This window comes from Cataglyphis hispanica, chromosome 3 (assembly GCF_021464435.1).
Source record: "Cataglyphis hispanica isolate Lineage 1 chromosome 3, ULB_Chis1_1.0, whole genome shotgun sequence".
NCBI classification, from domain to species: Eukaryota; Metazoa; Arthropoda; class Insecta; order Hymenoptera; family Formicidae; genus Cataglyphis; species Cataglyphis hispanica.
Window position 1 is genome coordinate 7,554,102 of NC_065956.1, and position 12,467 is coordinate 7,566,568.

The 12,467-nt window shown below is 29.9% G+C and overlaps 3 protein-coding genes across 5 annotated transcripts in view; 1 reads left to right on the forward strand and 2 right to left on the reverse strand.

Annotated features, from left to right (window-relative positions):
• The window catches only part of LOC126848179 (uncharacterized), a 43,435-nt gene extending 31,059 nt beyond the window's left edge, over window positions 1-12,376 (reverse strand). The window contains exons 1-2 of one of the 2 annotated variants that reach the window (XR_007687214.1): window positions 12,262-12,376; window positions 10,435-11,965 (exon numbers count right to left, since the gene is read on the reverse strand). Coding sequence is in view for 1 of the 2 variants with exons in the window: in XM_050588851.1 (XP_050444808.1) it covers window positions 11,190-11,921 (732 nt within the window). In the remaining variant the exon portion in view is untranslated. Of the gene's footprint in view, window positions 1-9,449; window positions 11,966-12,261 lie in introns of those variants that run through there. The other variant, XM_050588851.1, reaches the window with a different exon arrangement.
• Window positions 2,881-4,770, reverse strand: LOC126848169 (cell division cycle protein 123 homolog). Of its 2 annotated transcripts, XM_050588828.1 has the most exons (7): window positions 4,433-4,770; window positions 4,223-4,327; window positions 3,849-3,885; window positions 3,663-3,734; window positions 3,421-3,543; window positions 3,086-3,345; window positions 2,881-2,979 (listed from the first exon to the last, which is right to left on the reverse strand). In XM_050588828.1, the coding sequence occupies exons 1-7, from the start codon at window positions 4,640-4,642 to the stop codon at window positions 2,923-2,925; spliced, it is 864 nt and encodes a 287-aa protein (XP_050444785.1). In that variant the 5' UTR covers window positions 4,643-4,770; the 3' UTR covers window positions 2,881-2,922. The 2 variants fall into 2 exon arrangements, with proteins under 2 accessions (XP_050444785.1, XP_050444784.1); XM_050588827.1 differs by having other exon boundaries at window positions 3,663-3,885.
• On the forward strand, window positions 5,068-9,904 carry LOC126848141 (rab proteins geranylgeranyltransferase component A 1). The gene is made up of 11 exons (XM_050588770.1): window positions 5,068-5,424; window positions 5,535-5,601; window positions 6,105-6,293; window positions 6,375-6,564; window positions 6,646-6,883; window positions 6,972-7,194; window positions 7,269-7,475; window positions 7,581-7,705; window positions 7,787-7,944; window positions 8,029-8,199; window positions 8,654-9,904. The coding sequence occupies exons 1-11, from the start codon at window positions 5,376-5,378 to the stop codon at window positions 8,825-8,827; spliced, it is 1,791 nt and encodes a 596-aa protein (XP_050444727.1). The 5' UTR covers window positions 5,068-5,375; the 3' UTR covers window positions 8,828-9,904.
• Window positions 12,377-12,467: the final 91 nt, after the last annotated feature.

A 12,467-nucleotide genomic window follows, 5' to 3' on the forward strand; every position in this document is an offset into this window, starting at 1 on the left:
CGTACGTTTGTTAAGACTACTGTTTTTTTGTCACTCAACACCCTACCAGTATTCTGAGAGAAAAAGAGCGAGCGCGAGTGAAAGAGAGCGAAAAAGAAAAGCAAAAGAGAGAATGCGCGAGTGTTATACGTCACTTTAGTATCAATAAAACGAGCGGCGTATATAATAAAAAGGAAGGGGGATAAATATGCTAATGCGAGCGAATAAAAGGGTGGAGAAGAAAAGATGTGAAACGAAGGAGAGACTCGGAAGAGACAAGCGAACGGCCATACGTTGCAAAACGTACATTCATTAAGCTATGTAATGTCGTTTAGCACAAATCAGTCGAAACAATTTGAGCGTTCAGAGTACTAATGAGGAGAACGTACTAATGCGAGTAAAGAACCGAGAGAGTACGCGAGAGAAATTTATAATAACACGTGACGTGAAATATTAATTATGAATGGTGACCAGGTACAGTCATCTCCGAAGACGCGAAAAAAGAAGCGCTCCTGTGTACATAATGCGAATAATAGAAGAGACGACATATAAACACATTTTCGCGAGAAGGGAACATTTCTAGATACGGTACACCACCGCTATACATATGCACTGTAAGAAAAATTGTATCAAGTGTCTCGAGAACGATGCGCGTTGCGAAAGGGTGCCCCTTCGTGAAACATGTTTCGCGAGAAGGGACTTTTCTCTGAATTTGAGTTGCGAAATTGAAAGGCTTTTATGTAAAGGGAATCATGCTTCCCATTCTTCGATTAATCATTGATATAATGATTACTTTGTGAAGAAATATTCTTTTTTTTTCCCCCTTTTTTTTTAGTCCTCATGCACACAATGTTGTCCGTATTTGTTGTTATTTATAAAAACAGCGAGATATATGTTGCAAATTATTCTAATCATGCAAAGTAACATCATATTATTTCTTCTTCTAAAAAAAAAAATTAAGTTTTATTTATTCTTTCATTTATATTTGGATAAAGGCATTTGATACCTTTTATATAAAACCCGTTCGACCGATATTTGCGTGTATATTAAGCAAAAAAATCGATGCACAAATTGCAATTGTGACTGACATGGGAAAAGTTTTCTGTATAATGAAGTAGTAATGAAGCAGTCTATCGTATTTTGCTCGCAAAAAAAGAAGACGCTCTGTAAATAGGGCTTTATTTCGCGAAGCGACTTCGCAACTTTTTTCATCGTATTGCGCTTATTTATTTATTTTTTTTTCATGAATCATCTTTGTCTCGTAGCTCAGCTAATGAACTAAAAGTGCAGTGTCCTATTTCTGACTTTGTATTTATATTAAATAGCTTTTACATGATAAACGAAAATTCCAAGTTACATGGTCAGATTTGGCACTAGATACGCGATAGAAAAATATGATTTAGTTTTCATTAAACTCATTTGAACTAAATTACAGTTAAAATTACGATTAAAAAATGAATCTTTTGTTGTACAAAATTTTAAGCAACGTCTATCCAGAATATAGAATAGTTCGCATTCCTTTAATTATTTTTTATGTGTATTATATATCGGAGTAGAATTTTGTTTAGAAAATTTTTCTAAAAAACTAGCAAAAAAATTGTATATCATATATATATATATATATATATATATATATATATATATATATATATATATATTACTTTTGTGTATATGAAGTAATTATATGTCTATGTTAGAATATTGAGAGAAATTTTTGCATTATTGCTATCAATAAAAAGTTTACAAAAATTTATATACGTTACAAGAAATTAGAATTTAAACATTTGTGCATTTTTTTATCCTTAATACTTTACAGAAAATGTACAGACAAAATGCGATGTGAAAAGCTGCAGAATCGTTTTGCGATGAAAAGATCGGATTATAGAAATGTATCATGATCCACTGGTGGAAGTTGTAAAATCGCACACAGCAGTAGTCGCCCTATCCTATGGACTTTATTTCTGTGGAGATTGTAAAGAACGAAAGAGAGAGAGAGAGAGAGAAAGATGAAAATACTCCGTGGATATGACTGTACAGCGTATTAACTTGTCCGGAGATACATATATCGAGGATCCTTTTTCAAAACTGAAGTATTAAGGATTGCATATTGTACATAAACAAGACATATTTTCTATATAAGGAACGTCGCTCGGTTAAAAGGCCGATGGCTCGAAAAAAATACTGCAATATTATGATAATTCTTTCAAGCGGTAGGATAGCCTTTAATCGTTTTATGTAATGTAATGATAGAAAGAGGGTCTGGCAGAATAAAAGTGAAAGTTCTGTATTTAAATATCTTGTCGGTGTATATTCATTCACATATACAGCTACATACACATACATATATATATACACACACACACATACATATACATATCGCATCGCCAAATGTGCGAGCGCTTCAATGATCAGGAGCATTTAATTGTAACTAATAGCTCGGAGAAGCTTTGGATCGTAATTTTATGCTATGATAATTATCGGCCTTAAGTTAATTGATAAATTACATCGTCTACATTTCCTCCAAATGGTTTAGAAACAAGATTTCTTCTTGTATATCGAATCGCAAGATGGAGGGTAAAATTGTGCAAAGGAGAATTTGAAGATTTAATAATTCAACAAGTTCGATTATTCCTCTTAACATTCTGATGTTAATGATCTCAAAATATGGAACTTAAACAAGCTAGAATTGTAATATATGGAAATTAACAAATAGAATCTATTTATTGTATAATCATTTATATATTTATTATAGCTTACATTAGATATTATATAGTTTTTCGTTTTTTTTTGGAAAAGATAAAATATATTGAGAATTATATTTTTTTTCTTTTAAAATTTATATATCACTTATATGCATATGAATAAAACAGTTACAGCTGAAAAAAAAAATTACATCTAATATTCATATATATAAGAAACATATTTATTATCATTATATATACATCAAGTATTCTCCAAACTGTTAGTATTTTCATGCTCTTTTCGTTGACTTTCTACCTCCTACAACAAAGAGAACAAAATACTGAATTATCGTAATTGATTATCAAATATAAAAGTAAAAATAAAAAAAGTTGCTTTTTGCAATATTTCTTCAGCAAAAGCATACCCTTTGAATAAGATCCAGTAATGTGACATTATCACTCGATTGGAAAAATTCGCTGATTTCTTGCGGAATGCAAAAATGCGTAGGAGGCTTTGGTTGAATACCTATTTCCTCTCCGATAAAACGAAACTCTGGTGTATCATTAATATGATTTTGTAATTCCTCGTACGTAAAGAGCGTTCCTTGCGTAGACGATGCATTCATCGGACCGAAATCTATTATTTTTACTTTGTCCTTTTTACGTCGTACGACATCGAAAGAATCTATAAGAGACAAACTTTATGGATGATATGATTATACGCATTCGAATCTCGTTATTAATTTTAATGCTTACTTACAATTACATAAGGGAAATTTGCCTTTGATGCGCTCTGAGAACAAGCTCTTGATGTCTGTCTGTATACTATATTTTTCTGACTCATTGGAACTGTGGTACTGCGATATATCTCTCTGACTTATAGCTGCATAAAACGCAATTTGTTATAGCCAAAGTTGACTTTGTAATAACAAGCAGAAACGCGGATAGTTGATATTGAATAAAATTTAATAGTTGAAGAAAAAAATTGAGTCAATAAATTACCAATGAGCTCATTGTCCATAACAAAACAGCGGAATTCTGTGCAAGGATTGATGTCTCGCCATTGCTTCAATACTAAACAGAATGACAAAGAATTTTCGCAATTTCTCAAAGATTTTACAGTACTCAAATCTTTAGCGATTCTATCAGAACTCTTCAACAATAAATAGACTTCCTCCAAGGTCTTACATTTGAGAGTCTTTGTTGGCGCAACCCATGTTGCATCCTACAAAATAATTACAAAATAATTGTAAATTATTGCAATTGCATTCTTATTGTATTTATATAATTATTGAAATGATAATTATTACAAAGATATACATTATATTAAATGGATTAAATATATGGAAAATTTATAAATATATTATTTGAATCATTAATAGAATAATTGATTTTAGAAGAAAAAAATTGGTTTTTACTGCTCATATCGCATTTCTTTTTTTTTATATTGATGTTTTTTGTATTTTTAGGAAAACATTATTTTTTAATTTAATTTTTTTTTTTCGAAAGTAAATCTTTCAACTGCAAAATATAAGAATAATATACAGTGAAAGCTAACTTACTGCAGGTGAGCTCCAATTAGTTTTGATGAATATTGCATCATATTCATCTAATACATCTTGTATTTTTTTACTGAATTCGGGAAATGTTAGTTGATAGTCCGTTTCCTACAATAATTAAAGAGATTATTTTATAAATTAGGTAGATGACCCTAATTATAATTTCATTATATGTGCATGAATTTTTTTTTAAATAGAGAGGGTAATGAACACCTCTTCCTCGCCAGTCACTGGTGAACCGTCAGTCCATTCGGAATTCTCTGATAACGATCTCACCGCCTCGATAGGCAACACAAATGCGTCATGCTCCAAGTACTTTATAACATCGTCAGGAATGTCGAGAATCGTAGCCTCCAAGGAATTTTTCTTAAATGTTGGATACCAGCAGGAAAAGGAACATTCCGGTTTTAAATCACTCACCATCTTCTCTTATATTTATATACAAATATTTTATCGTACTTTATTTAAAACGTTTTATAAAGATGTTTCGCAAAATGATAAATGCTCTTACTCTCTCTGAAATTTGAAGTTAAGAAAATAGAGTGAGATGAGTGAACCTATCATTTATCAGAATTCAATCTAGGAAAGTAAAGGAATAAGAAGGAGCACCATCTACGAAAGTTTCGAACTATTTGATTGACCAATCAGGTAGAGAAATCTTTGCCTCGTTCGTTCTGATTGGTAATCAAACGATTCGAAACTTTCGTCAAACGGAACGTAAGAGAGATAAATGGAAAGGTAGCGAGTCTATGTCACGAAAATAAATCGTGTTGTTGAAAACGAGCATCTAACGTTAATGTGTCCGCAAGGCAGCGCGACAGCTGGTACGAGCAAGACGGCGAATTAACGATCTCTCTCTCTCTCGCCCTTCCCCTTCCTACGACCCCGTTCTCCCTCCTGTCATTGCTTGGCGTATTGCACCGTTCTGTCAAACTTGGAACAAAAAGGGGTGAAAGCCCGTGAGTTGCGAACGAGTGAAAGTTGTGTGCAGGGTGGGGCCTCTTTTGCAAAAATTTCGTTGGTATCGCGAAGTCGTTGAAGAAGATGAATTGATTGATCTGCGTCTGTCGCACCTAGTATTGTCGAATTATACCCTTTACACGACTAATCGCCCGTGAATTCGATCGGCTCCGAGACAGCTGCGGAGAAAACAGCCATGGAGGACGACTTGCCGACCGAATACGATGTGGTCGTCGTAGGAACAGGTATTGATTTTTATCAATACGAGAGAAAAAGAAACGAATCGCTCCGTATTCGTCGGGAAACGAATTTTTTTTTTATCAATGATCACTCTCACTATCATGATTCCCGACAGGTATGACCGAGTCCATCGTCGCCGCAGCGGCAAGCAGAATCGGCAAAAAGGTTCTACACTTGGACAGGTGATGCCCGGCCGGCATTTATCTTTTTCTATTTCCTTTTGCATTGCTAATTACTATCCAATACCGCATATATACGATATATACATAATTGCAAAGATGATTAATATATTCATTATCTCATTAAATATCAAAAGTCAAAATTGTATATAAAATAATTATGCTACATTAATATAATATTCATTACGTATTAATTATTGTTAATAGTTTTCTAATTGAATATTAAACACTTTTCCAAAATATTGAAAAAAATATATATATATATATTATTTATTTATTTATTAATATATATTAAAAAGATTATATAAAATAATTTTGCTCATGTATTTGAGAAAAAGGAAAAATTAATAATCTTTTATCTTGAATTCTTATTATTTTTGTTGTCAGAGATAAAGAGATCTGCACACATTTCTTGGAATGATATGATAAGCTATTTATAACTAAGATAATGAAATATGCAATAATTATATACTTTTTTTTTGAATAAGTATTACTTTTTAATTTAGCAATGAATATTATGGAGGTCTTTGGGCTACATTTAATTTTGATGGCTTACAAAAATGGATAGAAGATTTAAAAACTAAGAATAATACTAGAAATATAAATATTGATTTGGAAGAAGGTGAACAATTTTTAAAGGCTAGTGATCAATATTCTACGGTTGAGAATATTGAAGAAACCTGGTATATTTACAGGTAAGAAGTGAACATATATTAATTATGTAATGATTTTTAAATATCTTATGTATTCTAACTAGATTTTTTGTTTCTGTATAGTGAGGCAGATTTGCCTGATGTTTCCTCAAAAGATACCCAAACTGAGAGTTCTGGAGATAGCGCCGCTGAAAGTGTGGAAAAAACTGATCAGGACAAGGCTGATAAGAAAGATAATGAAACAATGAAACAATGGAGCATAGACCGTATAAAAAAAGAATATAGAAGATTTAATATTGATCTGGCACCTAAAGTAAAATTTTTATATTGGACGAAACAAGAGAATACACATATATATTTCTTTTCAATACATAATATGTGATTTTTATTGTAGCTATTATTTGCCCGTGGAGAATTAGTAGAACTATTAATTTCTAGCAACATTGCACGTTATGCCGAATTCCGTGCAGTTTCTAGGGTTGCTACTTATATGGATGGTAAACTTACGCAAGTCCCTTGCTCTCGAGCCGATGTATTTGCGAATAAAACTGTTAGCGTGGTCGAGAAGAGAATGTTGATGCAACTTCTGACATCTTGCATGGAACAAGGTGCTGATAGTCCAGAGTTTGATGGTATGTAATATAAAGGTGTTAAGTTTCTTAATTATTTATCACATCATACATTTATAATTTAAATCTAATTTATCTCATTTACTTTTAGGTTTCCGTGATAAAACATTCTTAGAATATCTTAATACAAAAAATCTTACACCTATAGTACAGCATTATGTTGTACAAGCTATTGCAATGGCAACGGATAAAACATCATGTAGAGATGGTGTTAATCGTACGAAACATTTCCTCAATAGTCTTGGACGTTATGGAAATACACCCTTCTTATGGCCTATGTATGGAAGTGGAGAACTGCCTCAATGCTTTTGCAGGTATATTTTGCAAGAATGTTAAACTTTTTTTATAAATTGTCTATAGTGTTGTAAAAATAATTCTTCTTTTTTAGATTATGTGCAGTCTTTGGTGGAGTTTATTGTTTAAAAAGACAATTAGATGGTGTGGTAGTTAATGAAGATAAATGTAAAGCTATTATTACTGGGAAACAGCGATTAGCTTTGGAGCATTTAGTAGTAGGACAAGGACATTTGCCACCGGAGATTGTAGCTTCCGAAGGAGAAAATCAAATTTCGCGCGGGATTTTTATCACCGATAGGTATTTCCTACATGCAATTTTTTGTACAATTTAAAAAATAATTATATACAATATTACATATATGTGTGCATACAATATATTTTATTAGACATTTTATTTCTACAGGTCCATTATGCAAGGCGAAAAAGAAAGTCTAACTCTTTTATACTATCCACCAGACGAACAAGGGCAAGAACCTGTTACTCTAATTGAATTGGGACCATCCACCAATGCTTGTCCTCAAGGATTGTGTATGTATAAAATTAATATGAATATATTTCAGAATCACTTCGATTTGTGTCTATAACGTGTTTTTCCTTTTTTTTTCTTAGTCATGGTTCATATGACATGTAAACGTACTAAGAATGCAAAGGAAGATCTGGCATATGTCGTAAATAAATTCCTGAGAGCTGAACCATTTGATTCCACCAATGCTGTACGTAATTCTTCTCATACCCAAACGGTCTCTCCTGATAAAAGACATCTTCAGGTAATAAAAAAATTTAGAATATACATAAACTACAAGTAAGTCTCTGATATGTTTAATCGATTTTTTTTTTAATAATTATATTAGATTGATCAACAAGAAAAGGAAGAAAAAGAATATCCATTACCTCAAGTATTATGGTCCTTGTATTTGAATTTACCTGCAAGCGATATTAAATTAAGCAATTCTGCGCCGAGTAATATACACTTATGTTCTGGACCAGATCTTGAACTTGATTTCGATTTTGCTGTGAACCAGGTACAATAATATATATTAACGAAATCTCATACAATAATATAACATAATAATCTCTCTCTCTCTCTCTCTCTCTCTCTCTCTCTCTCTCTCACACACACACACACACACACACACACACACACACACACACACACACACATACATATATATATATATATATATATATATATATATATATCTAGTAATATAATATAATAAATTTATTTGTAAGAAAAATACAACTAATTATTTAAATGCTTTCTACTTCCTGTAAGTAATTATATCTTATATAATTTTTAATGTATTAAATTACTTATGTGATTTAAGTATTTAAATATGTCTGACATGTTATTCAGATATCTGATACAGAACGATAGCTTATTCTATTACTTTAATATATATAATAAATCCTTCCTTATTATTTAAAATTGTATTAAATATATATTCTTTTTTTAAACTTGTTTTTTATTTCTAGGCTAAGAATATTTTTGAATCTATGTACCCGGATGAAGATTTTCTACCGCGTGCACCTGATCCAGAGGAAATCGTTTTGGAAGGCGATGAAACACCAGGCCCGAAATTCGAAGGTGGTGAGCCTGCAGAAGGTGAAGAGAAGCAAGACATTGAAAAGGCCGAAAAAGAAGAATGAATAATTATGATACAATGCTTTTGCGTCTCCAATATCAAAGAGAAGATAAGGCTTTTGCGCCTTTAGTGTCTTTTACCTTTATCATTATTGCATTTCCTTATAAAACGTATAAAATTAAACATATTTAAAAAAAAAAAAAAATTAAAATCATGAGATGTGTGACAGTAATAACGAGGAGAAATTTAATTTGTCACAGATATTTTTCTTGTTTTGAGTTATTCGTACACGTTATTTTTCTTCTATTAAGAATATTTTCATCATTGAATTACATATCTCTGTTTTATCTCACGCCAATAGACAAGACATTTTTTGGCATTTCACATTTTATTCATAATATGAGCAGATAGTATTAGGCTTCTGCAAGAACACAGACTCGTTAGGAGAGCACAAATGCGTTTACCAAAGTAAATATAAATTTATTACATATTTATTAGGTTCACATCTTTTAAATATTATTATTTTTATATATATTAATAATTATTTTTGTGCAATTGAACATTATTACGTAAAAAAAATTCAGATGCATTTTAAAATTCCTTCTAAGTAGACATAGAGCTATCAAGATATACATATGCTATAGATCCACATAACAATATTGGTAGAAATGATAAAAATACAAAAATATGGCGTCACGCTTTTATACTTCAATAGATATTAATAGTACACTGCAATTATATATAATGTATTGTATGTGCACGAATCATTTAGATAATTGTCATTATGTATGGGATTGATAGTTTGTAATATGTGCATTATACATAAATATGTTAGCTTCAATGCACTTGTCACAATATATCTGTAATAAACATGAAAAAAAAAATGCGCAACCTAAACTCGGTTGAAATCAATAATATGTTAACAGTTTAATGCACAATTGCCATTTTTAATGCATTATGTTATAATAAATAATTTTTCAGTGATTTTATATCGAACGAAAAAAAAAAACAGCATTGATTATTTTATCGAATTTATATTTGTTTATATAACATGAACGTAGTTGTACTCATCCAACGTGTTTGTGACTTAAATAAGATAACAATTAAAAATAATTTTAGTACTTTTTTTAAGAGACATAAATCATCTTAGTTTATTCTTTATATATCCTATAATTTAATTTTATGAGGAAGCAATTAATGTTATTTATTTTAAAGCTTTTCTTATATATACAATGTAAAATTCCACAGTATATAACTATTGATATGTTAGAACATATTTCTTTTCTTTACTAAAAGTAAAAGCAAATTCGTGGCTGTGAGCAGTGGCATTGTTTTTTTTATTTTGATATTTATACTGCTTTAAGTATAAATGTAGACTCATAATTTTTTTCAAAACATATATGAGTCCTAAAAGCTGAACTGATCAATTCTGCACTATATTTTAGTATCAGACATTTTAATCATGCGCACTGGTACTAAAATTAAATTTACGAAAATTAAAGTAAATCAATTTGTCTTTTTAGAGGATCATATACATTGAGTTCTTTTTTATTTTATAGCTATATTTCTGGTATTTTCATTACCATGTATTTTTATAGGATTGCAAAAGATTAATTTATATTAAAAATCTTAAATATATTTATTATTTTCCTTTTGCATTTAATATTATACATGTATCTTTACACTATTTAATGCAGTAAGAATTAATTAACATCAATACAAGTTTTCAAAGAGATAATTATGATATTTGTGCATGCAAATAATTTCTAACAAATTAATTTCTTTACAATATATATCAACATTTGTTTACAATGTTATACTACGCATTTAATTATGCGATAGTACCTTTTTACAAAACTATATACTTTTATAAACATAAACTTTTATAAACATATTTTTATTTATGAACATATTTCTTAATTGTATTTTCAAAAATTTATCGGAGTGTCATAGAAAATTGTATGACCTAATATAATTTTTGTTGATTACGTGTATAAATATAATAAAATCTATATTTTTTGCCGCTTTTTTTCGATACAAATTGCTTGCTACACTTTTAATATCAATGTATAACACATAATGTAAATTGAAATTATGATCTAAAAATATAAGAGCACATACAGAATCAATACACATATATAAAGATATAATTCAATTTAATTTAGCGAATATTCTTTCTATTCATGAATATTCATAAATATTCTCTTCCTTTTTCCTTATTAACTTCGCTTTGTGTGTGTGTGTGTGTGTATGTGTGTGTGTATGTGTATATATATATATATCATCATACCAATTGTTCATATATATTATATCAATTTCAAATTATATATTCAATTATTTTTTCATAAAATCTGACGTATATAATAAAAATCTGCACAAATTCCAACTTGATAGATAACAATAGATTATCAGTTTTCAAAGTTTAATCAACTTTTGATCTGTAATCCAGAATACTTTATCTCTGCCATAGTAACAATCTTACAGATCTGCATTTTAATATCTGCTTGTACTTCCCTAGGTAAATTTAACACAGTCTGCGCCATACTTGCAAAAAATAATTCGATACTATTTTTATGAGATATAGATGTTATCTTAATATTATGCAAATCTTTACTGCTGGCCATAGTATTCAAACTTGCATTTTTGTTAATTTTGCATTCCTTAATTGTTGATATAATACCTCTGGTATCAACATTGTTTATTTTGATGCAATGATTTGTTTTACTGGGACTATCCAAAGTTTTATCCTTACTTGGCTCACTCACATTTAGTGTTAAGATGGGCATATTCGACGGAGATGACATTCCAAATGACTTATGTTTTAATGGTGAGGCACCAAATGATAAAGATTTTGATGGTGAAAGTTTTGGTCGTATTGGGCGGAAGCGATCCTTCCACAATCCTGATTTTAAGTCTGCAGTAGAGTAATTTAACTTTGAAGACTGCAATTTGATGAGTTCTAATGATGTCTTTCTACGTCTACCTCTACGTTTCGGCAAAACCATATATTCCTCTATTGAAGGAGATAAATTAACTGCTACAGTGTCAAAATTTTGTTCACATTTCAACTCAATTTTGACAATATTCTGGTCGATCTCTTCCAATGCTTCATTGCAATTTACTTTGCAATTGTATTCCATTTCTTGATTATGATACATTAAATCTTATATTAAAATAATCTGGTTTCTTCCTATTTCTGATGCTACAAAAGAAAAAAAAACTTTATATTGAAAAATATAACTTTTAAATCAATATATATTAATAAAAAAAAACTTTCACAGATGCGTTAACTTTCAAAAACTCATATATATTTTGCATATATATAATTTTTAGAGCATTAAAGTTTTAATTAGTGATAAAATCATTTGTCATCAGTAATTAAAATTCATCTATCCAAACTATATAACTACTTTTTAACATAAAAAAATGTTTTTTTTTATATTTTATTTTTGCAAAAGAATAGGAAAAAAGCTTTTAATCCTTTTATCTAGAACATACTTGGAAAAATTTTTCATTTCTATCTTTTACACAACTATTCAAAAGTGTAACTTTTTAGAATTTTATTATTTATTCACAAACAATACGGTGCTATGGAATCAGACTTACCAACTGGTCAAAAAAGGATATATCATAGCGTAGAGAGAAGTTAGAGAAGCTGACAGCTGACATTACATTTATCGTACAATGTATTTGCTAAACATACC